At 43.5% G+C, this 18502-nt stretch overlaps 2 protein-coding genes across 2 annotated transcripts in view; one reads left to right on the top strand and one right to left on the bottom strand.

Moving 5' to 3' along the window:
• Positions 1–1286, top strand: part of BRCA2 (BRCA2 DNA repair associated) — a 42543-nt gene extending 41257 nt beyond the window's left edge. Inside the window, 2 exon segments of the mRNA XM_068424967.1 lie at positions 590–1082; positions 1085–1286. Of these exon segments, the coding sequence (XP_068281068.1) occupies positions 590–1082; positions 1085–1224 (633 nt within the window). The 3' untranslated portion in view covers positions 1225–1286.
• Positions 144–17266, bottom strand: N4BP2L1 (NEDD4 binding protein 2 like 1). Its single transcript, XM_068424969.1, has 5 exons — positions 17145–17266; positions 9194–9318; positions 8249–8337; positions 6880–6956; positions 144–4274 (listed from the first exon to the last, which is right to left on the bottom strand). The coding sequence occupies exons 1-5, from the start codon at positions 17264–17266 to the stop codon at positions 4046–4048; spliced, it is 642 nt and encodes a 213-aa protein (XP_068281070.1). The 3' UTR covers positions 144–4045.
• Positions 17267–18502: the final 1236 nt, after the last annotated feature.

Raw genomic sequence — 18502 nt, 5'->3', positions numbered from 1 at the left:
GCCTTATAAGGCATCCTTTCCGTTCCAGAGAGAGTGCTAATATTTAATTCTGAAGGTTTAGTTTATATCAGTTTATTAAGTATATTAACAAAGTTAAAACAAATGAGACATTAAAGGTATTCTCAAGTTAAGCATCTGTTTGAATGATTTGCTGTGCAGCATCTATCTTGTGTGTATTATTTTCATATATTCTATCCCTTTTTTGTTCAAATTTTTTTTCTTCATTTTTTCCTATTTAACAACCTGTTGAGGATATATCCAGTGCAGTAGAAGACTTAACTCCTTTTTATGAGTGCTTTGATTTCTTACCATGTGGCACAGAAAAATTCCCGTATGTTTAGCTTAGATCTCAGAAACAGAATGTAAATGTGCTGTTTTAATGTACCTGTAAACAGTGATTTATCAAGCATCAATACTTGAAAGAATAACATTAGTCACCATCAGAAGATATCAAACTGAAGTAAAATTGGACAAGAATTATGACACAGCTTGTTTTTCTCAGTTTTTTGGGTGTTTTTTTTCCTGTAATTGAGGAAGCTAATGGAATAGGTCATTCTATTAAACATAAAACTTATCTCTTTTTAACTAGATCTCTTCTTCTAAAATTGAAATAAAGCATCCAAGTCCTTTGTCAACTAGCACACCGAATATGAAACTTGTCACAGAAGCATCAGCAAAAACGCCTTCATCTGCTGCAATTAGTGAAGACCATCCCAAAAACAGCAAAAAGAGAAAAGCGATGGACTTCTTCAGTAGCATACCTGCCCCTCCACCACTGACACCAATCTGTACAATCATTTCTCCATCTTTAAAAAAAGCCTTTCAGCCTCCACGAAGTTTGGGTTTACAGCGTAGCAAGTCAACAAAAGAAACAAATCAGAATATTGGTCATGTCACCCCCTGTAGAAAATTGAGAGAAACTGTCCATCTTCCTGAGAATGACCTGGTTGCTGATGAAGAACTTGCAATGATTAATACACAAGCACTCATGAATAATTTACCAGAAGAAAAGAAGATTGATTATGTGACTGAGAACAGCTGTACAACAGCTACTAATTTATCTGATGATATTTCACCCAGAAATAGTCTACTGAGGAAGCAAATAACTCATCAAAAAGCAGTTCGGAAGTAGCTGAGGCTCTTCAGAAAGACACAAAGGAACCTGAGGACTTGTTACCAGCCCGCAGAATGCTACAAAGACTAAAACCCCGAAAATACCACTAAATGCACATGTACAGTACTGTATATATTTCAAATTCAAATTATTTTTACACTTTGTACGTTAAATCCTGATTGTATTTAATAAAGCTGTATTACAAAAACAAAGACTCATGAAATGACATTTCATCTGCAAAATAATTTGGAATTGAGTAATTATACATTTCTCACACAAACATGTATCATATAGTAGCATCAGTGTGGCTGAAGGTTTGATGACATTTTATAAGCCATTGCTTTCACAGAATCACAGAATCACAGAATGTTAGGGATTGGAAGGGACCTCGAAAGATCATCTAGTCCAATCCCCCTGCCGGAGCAGGATTACCTAGACCATATCACACAGGAACGCGTCCAGGCGGGTTTTGAATGTCTCCAGAGAAGGAGACTCCACAACCTCTCTGGGCAGCCTGTTCCAGTGTTCGGTCACCCTCACCGTAAAGAAGTTTTTCCTCATATTTAAGTGGAACCTCCTGTGTTCCAGCTTGCACCCATTGCCCCTTGTCCTGTCAAGGGATGTCACTGAGAAGAGCCTGGCTCCATCCTCTTGACACTTGCCCTTTACATATTTATAAACATTAATGAGGTCACCCCTCAGTCTCCTCTTCTCCAAGCTAAAGAGACCCAGCTCCCTCAGCCGATTCTGCTTTGATTCTGACGTATTCTTAAATTACAGCAGGATCTCTGTTTCAGTCTGAAGCGATCAGTTTTGTTACTCTCTGTAGTATCAGAACCGGTGTTTGGCTGTCAGAAGTAGCACAGGGCAAAATAAAAATTCTCTAAGTCTATTGTTACCAAACATAACACTTTAATTTGAAATATTGCTCTATAATTCTGCCATAGTTCTTGTACTTTTCCCCTCAAATTTTCCATATAGTGCTAAAAGAGTATTAGAGAACAGCTATGATTACTTGATTCAGAGCAAAATGCCATACAAAGGTATTAACGATAGATCCTTGGTCAGTTTCAGAGCTACTCCTTAAAGAAGCACTTGAGGCCACAGCATCATGAAAGATAATCAGATCTTTCTTTGATTTCATCATGAGATCTTTCTGCTGGGAGTTAGTACTTGAATTCATTACTTTGTTCTCATTAATTAACAGGTGAAGCTGCTCAGAATTGGAGTTACTCCACTGGAGAGGAAAACAGTCCTGCTAGACCAGCTGCCAACGCCACATTTTGGTTGGTTTGTTGTCAGGCTGCCCCTTACCTTGCTGCTTCCCACCAGGCATAGGCCAAAGGAGGGGAGGGTGTTTCAGAACTGAGGCCACCAGCTCCCACTCAACCTTTCAGGGGTCCTGTGCTTAAATGCTTGGCTTAAATGCTGAACTGGGGGTGGCTCCTGTCTCCAAGCTGGACATTGTAGCAGGACTGGAGAATGTACTGGGCTCACACAAACTTGCGGATAGTTCTGTAAACCCTTGCATAATACTGCAGAGCCAGGTTCCCTAGGCCCCCTAGTTCACAGTTATTTACGATGATGCTGCTGCTTTTTTAAATGCAGCTTGAGCAGAAAATGCAATTCATTTCATACATCTACTGATCTACTGTGTCCTCAAAACAGCTTGGCTTTTGCACAGAAACAGCATATTTCTTTATACCTCTCGTACTTCTCTGTCTGCTAAATTGCTAGATGAATAGCAGCTGTACCCATACTTCTTAATGTCCAATGTGAGCTGTTTTCATTTCCTCCTGCAAAATAACTTGCTACTGCCCTGTTCTGTAAGCACTGTCTAATAATCCACACGTACTTAAAAAAAATTGCCATCACAAATGCTGAGTTTTAAAAATGTTCAATGCGGCTTTTTGATAAGGACACAATCAGAATTTAACTACAGGTAAAACTACTGCAGGGTAGCTTCTTTTTTCACTTGTCCATCAGTCAGTGGCTTCTCAGCACTTAGTGGTGGATGGAGTTGATTTCTCCCCTTACAAGAACTTTTTTTTTTTCTCCTTTCTTAAATTATTATTTTGTACTCTTGAGTTAGTCTGGGTATTTGGTGGCCTTGTGCTTCAGTTATTCAGAGCTGCTCCTGTTCCTACTGTTCTCCTTCCTGTAGCCCTGTTCCTATTTAGAAGTTAACAAGCACTAGCCTAACACTAATGTTTCCTTCTAGGAGCCTCCTATATGGACTGGTCTCAGGATCAGTTGAATTCCTATGTCTTGGCAAGATAAAGGGCTTGGTTTGGTGTGTTAAAGTGTTTCACCTCCAGGCTCGAGAAGCTGTTTGGCTGTGACAGAGCTGAGGCAAGACCAGCAGGAATCCAGAGAGCAGAAGTGTAGATAGGGAACAGCAGCAAATCTGGCTACAATTTGTTAGAGCTGCCATTTGCACCATTCACTTCACCTCTCTTAAAGTTGCAGGAAGGCTCTAGGCAAGATGGAGTGGGAAGATACAAAAGATTATATAGCCAGATATAAAGTACTAAAATGGCAAGAAATGACAACTGCGTGGAGAAGGAATGGGCCACATGACCTGTAAGAAAGGCAGAATTTAGGAATATTTCTTATCTATTAGTGGCAGAGTGCGATGCAGAAGAAAAAACAAAAAGGCGTGTGGCACTGCCAGTAAATTTCACTGTAAGCTTGAATGGATTTTTGTGGAGGAAGAGGGATGAGAGGGAGTACAGTCTGTACTGAGGACAGTGCTCTTGGATCAGTCACGTAGAGCCATGAGATCATAATCCAGTGACATTTCAAGACTTGTAAGAAAAGTAATTTAGAAATGTAGTAGAAAAATACAACATTAAAAAAGTTTAGAAAAAAAATTTAAAACTAGAGACTCTTATACCCTGATAATTAAAATACACTGAGGAATCCACCTCTTCAGTGAAATGGCAAGTGGTTTGTACGTGCCATGTGAGGTCTTCTGTTTGCAAAGGCTGGAGGGGGCGTGGAATGGGCACCCACGCTGTAAGCTGCATTTGGTCCACTGGAGCTGCTCTCATCTCTGCTTGGTTTTTCAGACTGAAGAACACTGTGGAAGGTAACATTGTGCTCATATTGTTCTTTCATCCGTTGTATCGTTTGTCGAGGGACATGATGAGTATTTCTTCTGCAGAGTAGACATGAACAGAGAATACAAGTATTTAGCTGCCAATGTATGAAAGGTTATCTTAAGCCCACTAAGGTTCCTGATATGTTCAGGATAACGGTTCATGTCCCTGCTGATCTATTTCTAGCCCTTTTTTGCCAAATTGTTCTTCTCTTCTACCTACTTCTTAAAAATATTTTTGTGACTGCTGAAAAATGTAATGCAACTATTTTTGGGGGCAGCCAGGACATAAGAAGTTAGACAAATGCTTTGAAATGTAAGCCAGGTAAGAAAGAGCTATGTAGAAGACCTGTGTATTATTTTATACAGGTTTTAGTGCTAACGGCTTGTTAGCCTCAGGGTGAGCTTCTACAAATGATGATCTTTAAGGTCCCTTCCAACCAAAACCATTCTATGATTCTAAATCTGGAGAAATGCAGACAAGGGCTGTAGATAGCCCAGACACTGACTCATTAGTCAAGTACAGAGGTCAAAACCTGCTGTTGCTTTGTCTGAGCGCAAGTGGGGAAAAATCATACCTGATGTGGCTCAGGCTCCAGGGCTGATTTGTAGATGATGATGAGTCTGAGAGGGACAGGAATAGGATGCTCAAACATGCAGGGCTTTCTGGATAGAAACGGCTGCAGTCTCTTGACACATTAGTGAGAGGTTTTTTTCCAAACACCACCAGGGATTTCTTTTGCGAACTCTGAATATCTTTGGGTTTGCCATGGAGCTCTGTTAGGCACAATTCATCATCTAGAGTCTAAGTTTGTCCTGCATCCATATTTTCAAAGCCTTGTGGTGTGCAAATCCTGCATTGCTCAACATGTTTTTTTTCTCTGGTGGAATTAAGGTGACAGTAATGCAGCAGGCTGCCAGCTGCAGCATCCCACTTGTGAAGCGGGCACGAGGTCCTCCAGCAGCCAGTGCCCTACACACGTGTGCAGCCTGTGCCTGGGACCAGCAACTGGCATGAACCATATTGCCGGTAAAGACACAACGTGGAACCACAACCTTCAGCTGTCCCTGAATCATTTGCCAAAGAGCTGCTCCAAACCGAGTGTATTTGAATTAGCTTTGCAGTGCTACTGTAAAAAGCTGACTTGTTTCAAATCATTAATAAAACAAAATACAAGTTACTGAGTAGCTCGGCCTATAATGAATGGTTGCTAATAAAACCTGCCTCTGCAGGGGTGCCCTACAAACAGCTCCCAGCTGGTGCTGGTGAAGCAAGAGCTGACACTTGCAGTTGACTGCTAAGGCTGTCGGTGTCCTCGCCTGCTTGCAGCCCCGAGCCACCGGCTGCCATCTGCCATGTCCTACCTCACCCTGGAGCCACAAGCACTCTGGGCCGCGGCCCTCTGCCATTTGTCTCTGTCACACACAAAAAAGAGGAGTGCTGATTTTTGACTAGAGTTCCTAGCTGGTAGAAAACAAATAAATCGATCAGAAGGAAGTACCCATGCCCTGTTTTCTTGCAATAACAAATAAATTAGCACGTGTTAGCTTCTGGATCTAGTAGAGGGGAGTGCACTATTCATTGTAATGTACTTTACATCAGGTGGTTAAAGGCTAGAACATGACCCTGCGTGATTTTTTTTTTTTAGTGCTATAACCACTAACCTTGCAGCCACTTGCCAAACTAACAAACTTAGAGCCATATTTCATAGAATCATGGAATTGTTTTGGTTGGAAAGGACCTGTAAGATCATCGAGTCCAACCATTAACCTAGCACTGCCAAGTCCACCACTAAACCATGTCCCTAAGCACCACATCTACTCGTCTTTTAAATATCTCCAGGGATGGTGACTCCACCACTTCCCCAGGCAGCCTGTTCCACTGCTTGATAACCCTTTCGGTGAAGAATTTTTTCCTGATATCCAATCTAAACCTCCCCTGGCACAACTTGAGGCCGTTTCCTCTCATCCCATCCCTTGTTACTTGGGAGAAGAGACTGACACCCACCTCGCTACAACCTCCTTTCAGGTAGTTGTAGACAGTGATAAGGTCGCCCCTCAGTCTCCTTTTCTCCAGGCTAAACAACCCCAGCTCTGTCAGCCGCTCCGCATAAAACTTGTGTTCTAGAAGCACACTTTGGCTGCCTCTATATCCTACCACACTATGCAGACTTGATAAATCGTTCATTGTCTCCCGTCTGTATGGGTGCATTAAGAGCTTCAGAAAGATCCTGTCAAACTCCATTTCTTCACCACACTTATTGTAGCATCCAACCATTGCAAGACAGTATTTGTTACGGTTAGATTTTTTAAGAACAGATGTCTGGCTATTTTCTGTAGTGCTTAAACATGTTTTGTGCTCAGAGAGAGTGCTGCTCAAAATACAGAATGAAAATCAAGGTTCCTGCTACAAGAAGCTTGCAGTATAAATACACACTTCAGGGGGGTTGCTTTCCCTACTGCCTTACTCAATTCAGCACAGTCAGGCTCTTTCAGGGCTGAATTCACTGCAGACCAGGTACGGAGTAATAGAAATTTTCCACAACAATCCTTCTGGTGTCATTTACTAGGTTACTTTTTACAGTATATAAAGAGTGCTGACCTTTCGTAGAGCACATCAATAAAATGAGCAGCTGTCTGATCTATCAAAGAGAAAAAGATGTACCTCGTCAGTTCCTGAACATTGAACTTCCAGGGTGTATCTGGTTCTTGGAATATAACTTCGTATCTGTTTTCACGTGCCTGAAGAAGTACACAGAAGTTTTAGCTGTATGGCTGCCGAGCTCCGGAGTAGCCAATCTTTCAGAACCCCCGAGATTTTTGTCTGACCGAGAGATGTATCATATGTACCAGGAGCCAGAAAGAGGAAGATAACCATGACTCCCATCAAGGCGCTGGTCAGAGTTCCAGCTAGTTCATTTCCTTCTACATCAAAGAATTCGGGTCTCCCAGCAAAACTTGCCTCAGCATTGTCCCCAGTGCTCGTCCCCCACAGCACTGGCATCCTGGCACTTGAACTCTCTGGAAGTTACAGATGGTTCAAGAGCCACAAGTTGGCCATATCAGTCTGGAGCTTTCGGGAGTGTGAGGTCAACATCTAACAGTCATGCTACTTCCAGCCACTGAGTCTACAAGCCTCAATTTTTTTCAAGGTAAAGCAACATATTTGTGCGCTTTATATATATATATATTTATATGCACATGTGTGTATATGTATATACACATGCAAATATACATGTATATTTTTTATATATATAAATATACATGCATATTTATATATATTTAATACAATTATTGATTGTGGTTTGATCTGGGGGAAGAAGGCAGGGAAATCTGTTGACCTTTTTTACATCTTGTCCACCTCTGGCTGTGCTCTCTCTCACTTGCTTCCTAGGCACCCACAAGTACTCACAGCTGCTGCTGTGGTGACATGTCCAGGCTTTCCAGCACCACTATTAATTCCTGCCGTGTTTGTACTCCCATATAAGCAATGCTTAAACCCAAATTTCTTAACTGACAAGACAACCCAAGAACAGAAGCATAATGTTAGTGGACAGGCCACATTATGAAACTGCACTAAAAATACTGCCATCTCTGCCAGAACTCCTGACCAGAGATACCAATGCATCTTCGAAGACTCTTTAAGGTGTATTTTTCACAAGTCATAAGCTAAAATTGTAAGTCATATCTTGATATATTTGTCAACAAATAATAGTTTGGGAACTGTTCAATTCATGTCATTACTGAGGAAGGGGATGACATCCTGATCATCAAGAAGTTACAAGGCAAGTTCAAAGACACTTAAGCTTTTCAAGTAATTCTGTCTTCACTGAGGTATATAGCTGACTAGATACAACAGCTACACTGGCACCTCTTCCCCTACTTCGTCACACTGTCGATCCTTAACTATAATTAGAGAACTACAGGAAAATGGAAGTAATTCTTTTTAGCCATATTAAGAACTGTTTCAGTCAGCTCACCTCTTAAATGTCACAGCTGAGCATATAAAAGCAATAAAGCAGAGCTTTCCCTACCATCATCACATACGGCTTCATTTCCCAAGCATGGATGTTGGTATTGTCAATAATAACCGGGCTTTTCCCATTCTTCATTGCCTTGCGTGCTGTAATGTAACACATTAAGTAAAGCTAACGTACTAAATAACAGACCAAGCCAAGTCTCACTAGCCCCAAAGCATCCTTTCTTTGCTCACTGCTAGCACACTTGGTTTCCCACCGGACTTGGGTTTGTAGCTTCCACCCAAACGTGAGCAGAGGTCAGTGCCCAGCAGGTGCTCTCCTGGAGGAGGTGATGCAGCTGCTGGCCGTGCTCAGTAGTAAGAGCTGAACCTCTCATAAAACATACTTAGCGGTATCACAGCACTAGGTATTTAAAACAGCTAAAAATTACTGTTATTTGCAAAAGATGTCTGTTATGATCTCAAAGTGTTTTCCACTGCTATAAATGAGTTCAGAGCACAGCCACAAAAGCATGTTAGGTTTTTCTCTCTAAATAGAAACCTGGGTTGTTTCATTCTCAAACTTACTTATAATTAGGTTTGCAAGTTTTCCTCCTGGCTGTCACTAGCTCGCCCCTCTAACACCCCCTTCCAAGTCAGGACAGACATCTAAGAAGTTACAGTCTGAAGGATGCAGCACACAGAGCTGTAGTGAGCAGCTGCTGGGCTGCCATCTGCATGCCAGCTGCTGTTATCAAGCTTCAGCAGTGCTACCAATAGGCACTGTTTTACTTTCTAAAATAACATCTATCAATCACCAACGTTTTTTCATTTATAAATTTCTCTCTTATAAGTCAGAAGAAATAAAATCAGAAGTGGTAAATGTATTTTTTTTTAACCATTACTCCATGAACTTCAGTGTATGACACCACTTTGAGATGCTTTATTTTGGGGGCTAAGTTTAAAAGACAGACTGAAAAGCAGAACGATTCTGCAAAACCCCTGGATTGAGTTCAGTCACCTCTCTTTTGGTTCCATTTGTGTGCATCCTCTAGGAAGTCAGGCTCAAACATGTACACACCATTTTCAATAAAGAAGTCATCAGTACTAAGAACTACAGCACTGGGATAGTCACGTTTCAGTTGTCTGGGAAAAAAAAAAATGAAAGAAGGATTAGTATATGCTAACGCATGCCTTTAATAGAGAACATTAAATCAAGAGCCAGGTGAATGCTCTGCAAATACGCACAGTGCTTCATTTTGAAAAGTCCCAGCTTAAAGGATCTGAAAGTAATGTAATCAGTAGATGGACACAGGAGGAAAAGAATGGAGCTTAAATGCATGGCCTTGATTTCTTTAATTCAGCAATCTACACTGGACTACGACCATATGAGCCTTTAATCATATTAATATACTCAGTGTTCTTTCTGAGTTATCCGAGAAGGTATGATAGCAAATACAAAAAAAAAAAAAAACCCAAATCCAAACCTGCTAATCCCCCCTTCTCTTCACACTGATGTATGTCCCACAGCGCTGCTCATTCCCACCCGGGATGCCCACGGAGGCTGGACACGTGTCCTGCTGCAAGCTGACCAGCTGCCTCGCAGGTAGTGACTGGCTCTAGGAGGTGGAAGTGCTGGCTTATGTGGTGGATAAAATATGAAGCCAGTCCTCAGAGAGCATAAAAAAACCCCAAACTTAATGTAAAATTGTGTTTCCATTTGTGTATAATCCAGATTTCTTTGTGTCCATTGACAGAATTGTCTATTTTTTTCCATCAAGGGAGTGTTTGGGGGTGGAGAGGGAGTCTCTGCAAGAAGTCAGGGAGAGCCCACGGCATCGTCTCACTGTTTTCTGTCTCCCCAGGACCCAAAATGTCACTGGAAAAGGAAGTAAAGCAAATCCAGAAACCTCGTGGCTCTCAGACATGATGCTGCTGCCCTGCTATCTCACACCACGCATGGTCTCCAGTCCCTGGGACTCATTTCAGCTTCCCTGATAAAATGCTCCTCTCCATCCCCATAAGCTGCAAAATAACTATTTCTCAATGTCTTATCTAATTGCGCAACAGCAAGGAAAAAGGTGCCTCTAGGTTATCAGCAAAAAACCCAGACACACAAACAGAAAAGGCTTAATTCTGTCCTCTCTCACTCTGCGCTATTTACTTACCAATTTTATCCTCGTCTGCCTGCCAGCAGCAATTCTTCACTAGGATTGCACATTGCATTTAGCTGAATAAAGGTCAGCCTCCGACTTTGTTCTGCCTCCACTGTAACTTCTGTCATCTGCTGATTAATTAGTATTATTTTGTGGCACCAACTGCCCCAGAAAGTACAGACTGCTGACGGGCTGGCCGGGGCTATCTTCACAGTGCTGGGCTGTGGCCAATAAACTACGTATCATGTCATTATCTTCTAGCTCGAAAGAGATGTTTTATTCACATAATTACTGCTGGGCAAACAGATCAAACAAAAGTCACATTGCAAACATTCAAATTATTTTTGCTTTAATTTTAGGCAAAAAATTCTTATCATGAAAAGCATGGGAGCACCTCGTGCTTATCTGGTTACTCTTGTGCTGAGAAACTGATACGTTCAGCTCTCACTATAATTCAGCACCTCACCTTTCCCACTGCTTTACCCATCTGCATCGCAATCTCTTACCTAAAAAACTGACTCTGCTAAAACATATCATCCCTTTAACTACTAATATGCACATAAAATTGTACATAATAATAAAAGACCTCAGGATTATTTTTTCTTGCTCAGTGTTTCCTTTAAAAATGTTCTCAATCAGTGCAAATTTTTTAAATTATTTTCTTAGCACATACCTTACTAAATTTTTATCACATATGTGCAGACTTGCATGAGAGCTTTGATATTAACCCTTTAAGCAATCTAAATAGTATGTGATTATCTACTGTGTATAGTGTGTGATTGTCTACTATCTGCATATCACTAGTAATTAAAGTAGATAAAACTTGTGCTTCAAAGGAGGAAAAATATGGCACAAAATGTGCTAAGAACTAAGAAATACTGTCACATTTCCTATATTTATACCAAACAAACTCCTACTAACAGCAACATAAGAAAACCTTAAGTGAGAGAAAGATGATGTTTTAAATTCTGCTTATTTTGCTGTTTTTAACTTTTAGCATTCTAAAACAACCAAGCTGCCCCTAAAGTTTACAAGCATTTTCTGTACACCCCTATTGCCCACGAAGCTGACAAAAACCCCATTTCTTCTGTCCCTTATAATTTCAAAGGGCACCCAAACCTCTTCAATATGTTCCTTGAGAAATAAGCCGCCTACGATCTACACAGGACCACAAGTTGGTTTAGAAGAAAGGTTTTACATAATCACATCAGGCTCCTACTCACTGTACGCAATAAAAATGCCTCTGTTCTAGCAAAATATACACCATCTATGCAAAATGGGGGGACTTGTGACCTGTGTTAGTAATTTATTAATTTTGAGCACCACTGTGAAAAAAAAATTACCTATTGCCGTTAGATCAGTAAGGGTAAAGCATACTAAGGAGGAAAAGAAAAAAGAAATCTCTTTGCAAGATCAAAGGGTACATATGAGCTACGTTTGCATTTTTTAAAAAAGCCACTGCACTTGAAGCGCTGCATTGTGATAAGCAGTATCCGTCAAAGGTCCGTATCCGTTTGCCTACTTGGGACATTTAATTGCACGGTGCTGCAGCTCTCTATCCTGCAGTAGATACAAAATACGGTATGCTTGTATCTTGCTAAAGAAAAGTTTGCTGCTGTTTCAGAAAATAGGAAGGGTAAGAATATAAGAAGAGAAAGGGGGATGTTTCCTCCGCTTGCAAAAAAAATCTCCTCAACCCTTTTTTCACCCCCCACTTCCCCACGGCGAAGCAGATTTCCACCCTAGATACCATAGCTCATTAGACTGGCTGATACAGTTGGTAAACAAAAGCTTTCAGATGCTTCTCTCTTTTTCTGCTACAACAGCAGCAAGCTTCATGTGTCCACTGGCAGGGCCTGGGAACTGACAAAGCCCCCAGAAACATCAGGCTAGGCAGAGGACAAGCGTCACTGTCTGCCCACACCAACCCCACCGGCAGTCCAGGTAGCAAGGACGCTTCTGAATGACATGGTGTCTTGGCTAGTGTTGGTGCACACTCACCTTCTGTCTCACCTGGTCAGGTTTACAGTGGCTGTGATGATTTATAAAAGAGAATCTTTCTGTTGAAAATACAGCTGTGTTTCCGTTTAACCACAGCAGCGTTGTAACAACTCCCTCAGTGAAGAGACAGGTGGTTTGAGAGTCTTCTATGTTATTCATCTGAAGATCTGTTCCCATGATTTATAGAGGTTTTTAAAGTCCCCTTTTTTTTCTAAAGAGCATCTTCAGTGCTTTCAAACAATCATTTCAGATTTTAACTGCATATATAGACAACAAAATAATATATTCAGTATTTCAACTTGCTGGATGCGTTAGAGTACTTGGGAGAAGTCTCCGTGATCACTAGTAAATATCATTGGAGATAAAAAAAATCTATAACTGTATTTCAGAGGCTGTCATGTTTTTCCATCAGAGAATTTGAAAATAAATGAATTTCTGATATTGATCCCAGTAAACAGATTGGAAGGAACATTTTCAGCGCTCAGAAGCTAACAGAAGGGTACATCAGGCAGATCTTGAAGATGGTAAATTCTCAAGCTACTTCCAGTGCAATGAAGTGTCAGAACATGTATGTCCTGACACCATGTACAACCACTTGCTCTCTTCCTAACACAAAGCGCTCCCATGGCATTTAAAAGCCTTTAGTTTCAGCAGAAAATCAGAACTATGAGAGCTGAAGCTCATGCCCAGCACTATTACCTGTCTGCTCTGTTTTAACAACTTCTAGTGCCCTGAGGACTTTGCCCCAGTGGGAGCCTGCCAGCCGATCGCTGTGCTCTTGGCAAAGCCCTACGTGCCTTTGTGTCGCACCTGTGGGAGTGAGAGCAGTGGCTGTATTTTTGTAAAGCAACAGGCGTCATGTCATATTCAATAAACATTTTCAGGAGAATCACCTGAAGCGGTTTTATACAAAGGTAAATGTTTACAACGTGTTGCCGCCTGGAAGCAGGAGCTACAGAGCTAAGCAGCAAAGTCCATGAACCCTGTCCAAGCTGCAAGTCTGCAGCAGGGTCAGGGTGCTGATAACAGTGCCAGGGCTAGCCTGGGGCTGGCAGGGCTGGGAGGAACTGGGAAAAAGCAGCAAAGAGAATTGGAGAAGGTACAGCTTACACCAAGCATTGATGCCTCAGTGCCAGTGCATTTTTTCCCTTCTGTTCTGGAAGGTCGCTCCCTTTGTGCTTCATAAGGGCGTACCATAACAACCTCATTTCAAGTGATAAATCAACAGCAGTGGCTGAAAAGTTACACGTTTGATCATGCCCAGCCTCACACTTGAGCAAAACTGCTGTGTAAAGGGTTACGTGTTACATGAGTTGTGCGTCATTGCAATATATTGGTAGAAGAGCTGGAAATACAATTACTGTGCAATAAAGAGTCTGTTGGGGAAGCAGGTATGAGCTTGCATGTGGCTCACTTGATTTTTTTGAGACATTTTGAAAGCTATACCTGCTACTGCACCTCAGATAACTGTTTTCTTAGCAGTTGCCCAGGTCTGATCATGAAATCTGTACTGTGAAGCTGGGGGTGAATGCATTCAGGAGAGTGTTACACACACCTGATGGAGGCTATTGGAGGTGCAACTCCCAGCTAACCCTCTCCTCCTACGCGCTTCTGCTGGTGGTAACGTACGGTGAACAGTTAGAGGGAGATGGTTAGGGTCATCTAAAATATGTGGTTCAGGCAAGCATAAGAATATATATATGCTCATCAGTGAAGGAAGTGGAAAGGTTTGGAGCTTGGTGGTGAGCAGAACAACTCCTCATTCTGCCTTGACTATTCAATATTTCACAGGTAGATCCTTCACTTGTCTTTACCAGAAACCAAATACCAACGTCGTGCTGCTCAGAGCTCAGGGAGCAACCAGGATGGGGAAATCATTTTAACAAAGATGTCATAACTAAATCTTACAAAGCTGTGTCCAAACTGTTCCGGCTGACACTGAAAGGTCAGGGAAACAAGTCATGGATCTGAGGTTGTTCCTAGTATTGTGTGATGAACTGAAAAGGGGCCTTTCTGTTGGAGTTATCAGCAAGTTGCCATGTCACCAGTGATAACATTCAAGGTTTGTGACACTTCTGAGCACTGTAAAGATGTACAAGTTGTAACAGAAATACTGGCTGATACAAAGACTGAAAGAATGGAGGTGCGTGTGAAAGCACCAGAAGAAACAAGAGAGCAAAGGCTAAAATAATGGCATACACTGACAACGTAGAACATTGTTAACAGCAATAAAACCAGGAAAAGTGCTGTTTACACCCCCCAAAGGCCAGCACTCTGCTAAGGCCCAGCACGGATGACTTGCCGCTGGAAAACTCGTGGCTCTGAGAGCAGGAGGACGGTGAGAGGGTCACACCAGCCTGTACACATATTCCAACACAGGGAGAGGCTGCAGCTGTCAAGACACCCAGAATGGGAAAATGAAAATAATGGGCAAAAACCTCACCTAAGTAAGCAAAATTTGGAGGCAAAAAGATGGCAGCATAGTAACTGCTGACTGGGAGATGGCATAGCAGACCTGACCAAAACCCGCCCTGCCACCACCAACCAAGATGAACCCAGAAGAGACAGTGAGGATGGGACAGCTGAAGGTCCTTCTCCTCTCTGACTTTGGGCAGACCACCTGTGCATGTTCATCTTGGTGCTTTCAAGTATTTGGCTGTGATAGTGTGAGTAAATAAAGTCTGAAAGAATAGATTTGAATGGGTAAAATGAGCTTACCAAGGATTTTGCAAATGAATATTACTTTCCTCCTCCAGCAGAATCTTGCACTGAGCTTTGCTGCAGTAATTTTCTGCAAACATAGATCTACTTAGCACATTGCATTCAACAGCTCCAACATGAAAACAGCAAATCTTAGAATTTTCTTGGCACAGTCCTTTCATAATCTGGGCAGAGTTAATGGAGAGGTACTAAATGCCATTTTTACAGCTGCCCTCTGATCTGTGTACTGCTGAACGGCCAAATGCAATGATACAATTAACAGGGGCTAAACCCAGAATGAGTTCCTCCAACATTCATGTCACAGGGGACTAAAACAATACTTACAACTGTTTTTTGTAAATCTGTCATTAATAATTAATCTTGTGTTTTGACCTAAAAAAAAATAGGTGAGTCATTTATTTGCACTGGCTGAGAATATGGCCTCAAATCATTAAGTTCTTGTACTGTGAGAAGACTCAAACCCTTCTGAAGGGGAAGGTGCCTGCACTTACATGACCTCTTTAGGGAGACACATGTATTTTGTGTGTCAGTAAAACACAGCATCTGGCTGTTCATGAAAGAACTTGCTCTTGCAGAAGCCCAATGTGACAGGAAGGACTGTACTGAAGTGAGGAAACTGCAGATTAACCCAGCTTCACGCTGACACCTTCCACAGCAGAGCTCTTCCTGTGGCAGCCTATGATCCCAGCACGGGTTCCTCACCCGAGCAGAGGAAGAAGCCAGCGAATGTTCCTCTTTTGATGGAGAGCAGGTGGCACCAGGAGCTGTGAGATACCAGGCCGTGAGATTTTGTGACTCCAGACTATGGCTACGCTGTGTCATGCCGACTGTGGTGCCACCTCCCAGCACTCCCCTCTGGGTTTTCCCACCTATTTTTACAGAATCAGCTAGGTTGGAAGAGACCTCTGGGATCACCGAGTCCAACCTTTGACCTAACACCACTGTGTCAACTAGACCACGGCACTAAGTGCCACATCCAGTCTTTTCTTAAACACCTCCAGGGATGGTGACTCCACCACCTCCCTGGGTAGCCCATTCCAATGCCTAATAACCCTTTCTGTGAAGAAATTTGTCCTAATGTCTAACATGAACCTCCCCTGGCACAGCTTGAGGCTATGTCCTCTAGTCCTGTTGCTAGTTGCTTGGGAGAAGAGGCTGACCCCCACCCCGCTACAACCTTTCAGGTAGTTGTAGACAGCAATAAAGTCACCTCTGAGCCTCCTTTTCTCCAGGCTAAACAATCCCAGTTCCCTCAGCTGCTCCTCATAGGACATACCCTCCAGACCCTTCACCAGCTTTGCTGCCCTCCTCTGAACTCGCTCCAGCACCTTGATGTCTTTCTTGAAGTGACAAGTTTCTTTTTTTTTTTTTTTTTTTTTAAAGTTTCATTTTTTAACCAGTCTAGGAGCTGTCGAAGAGTGGCCTGGTCTCCTCTGCCCATTTTATACACGACTATGGCTCTGACCAGGAGTGCAGGACGTCATGAAAACAGAAGTCAGAGTTGTTGTCAATTTTCACAGTCAGAGAGAGGAAGTGCTTTGCTGTGTTTGTGATTAACCACACACACACACACACACACACACACAAAGCACCAGTCTGGCATTTTTTAGAGAAGAAAAAAGAACTACCTTGGCTTGGGTGATTAGTCCATCTTACTAGCAGCATCCCTTTTGGTACTGCTCACTCAGAACAACACACAGTGCTACAGGCAGTATATCTTTAAAGCAGTGACAGGCAGCTGGAGCAATAAAGCTTTGAGCCGTTTCTGAAGACAAGAGGAGGTTTCCAAACGCCTGTGCTTACTCAGGGTTCCTGCGAGGCTCCCGCTGCCCTCCCGAGCCAGAAGCCCAGCTTCCAACCGGCGCCCCAGCCCTTCTCCAGCGGTTCGCAGCGGGAGCCAGGCGGGCCGCGGGCTCCCTCAGGCACCGCCGCCTTCACCCCGGCACCGCCCCGGCTGGGCCCCGCTCCCGCTCCCGGCTGCGGGCCGGGGCTGCCGGGGCAGCCGAGCCACGGCAGCGGGGAGCGGCCGGAGCCACAGCGGGAGAGACCCGCCGTCGCCACGAAAGGCAAAGGGCTGCGGAGCCGCTGCCTTACCTGGCCAGGGTGCTCTTCCCGGCGCCCGGCAGCCCCCGCAGCAGCACCAGCCGCCCGGCGAAGCGGCCCCGCGGGGGCTGCAGGCTGAGCCCCCCCAGGGCGCGCAGCAGCCGCTCATCCATTGCCCCGCGGGCCCGGCCCGCAGCGGCGGCGGGGAGGCGGGGGCCCGGGGCAGCCGCTCCGGAGCCCGGCCCCAGCCCCGGCCCCGGCCCCGGGGAGGCGGCAGGACCCCGGGAGTCCTGCCCCGGCCCCCGCTGCGGCTGGCAGTGTGCACGGACGGGGAGCGGGCGGACAGTCGGAGCGTGGGTTTGGAGCTGAAGTTTCCCGGAGCCTTCCCCTGCGAAAATGAAAGCTGCCTTAAAGAGAAACACACGGGAAAGGACAGACAGTTGCGGCTCGTACAGCAAAGCCGTTCAGTTACGGCAGAAGCTTTCGACTCGGAACATCAGCCCAAGGTAGCATCTTTAATTATTTAAAATTAAGATTAATCTCCAAGTCCCCAAATATACGAGAACACAAACCTGTGCTGAAAGTGTTCAGTCCCATGCGCTGCCCGTATGTACTGTGAACTACAGGGCATCCCAGACAGGGAATCATCAATTCACTTAAGAGGAGCGGAGCTACCTACAATACCCAGGTACAGACTGATCTATTTTATTTTTCTTCTTTTTTTTTTTTCCTCTCTTTTTGGACAGTGATGGAGCTACTGGAGTCAACCTCCCCCCTCCCAAAACCAAACCAAACCAAAAAAAACGCAGCAGCCGAGGATTCCAAGCAGATTGTAGCTAAATAACTGCCCTGAACTGCACGAATGACCCTGTGCATCACCCTCACAACATCAGCTTTACTCTTTCCAAACATATAATCACATGACAAACTATAGGAAATTTAACAAGATTTCCCCTGCAGAAAACCTGACCTGCTTCAATCACCACACAAGCCAAAGACAGAAACTATAGTTTCCAATTAAACCAAAAATAGTTGGTGCGGTATCGGTATCACACCCTCCCAGAGCCATTCGCAGTACCAGCCCCAGCTTGGTTAGCAGCCAGCCCCAGGTATGCCACAGGGACCCACCTCCACGCAACTACATGGCTGAGGATTTAGGTTCGAGAGTTTGTAAATAGCACTAAAGAGCGTGTTCACATACCAGGAAAAAGCTGAGCTCGCTGCGACATGGCACACCAACACTAGCTGAAGCAAGTGGGAAAAAAGATAAATAAACTTCGAAATTCAAAAGATACCAGTTTGGTGGTTTTTTTTAAGTAAACTTAAATGGGCAACACCTTACTAAAAGATGAAACCCCTTTTGTCCATACAAGAATACTGCGAGATTTTGAAAACTTTTTATTTTAAGC

Source organism: Nyctibius grandis, chromosome 2 (assembly GCF_013368605.1).
Source record: "Nyctibius grandis isolate bNycGra1 chromosome 2, bNycGra1.pri, whole genome shotgun sequence".
NCBI classification, from domain to species: domain Eukaryota; kingdom Metazoa; phylum Chordata; class Aves; order Nyctibiiformes; family Nyctibiidae; genus Nyctibius; species Nyctibius grandis.
The sequence above is the reverse complement of the archived record's forward strand: the minus strand, read 5'-3'. Positions and strand labels throughout refer to the sequence as shown.

Bases quoted from the DNA above. Each gene is read 5' to 3' on its own strand.
- N4BP2L1 (XM_068424969.1), bottom strand. From the start codon at position 17,266: ATGGATGAGCGGCTGCTGCGCGCCCTGGGGGGGCTCAGCCTGCAGCCC. The intron at 6,957-8,248 runs GTAGGGAAAGCT...GTACTTCTTCAG, and splicing joins TGAAGCCGTATGTGATGATG to GCACGTGAAAACAGATACGA. The intron at 4,275-6,879 runs GTACATCTTTTT...TCTACTCTGCAG, and splicing joins AATGTTCAGGAACTGACGAG to AAGAAATACTCATCATGTCC.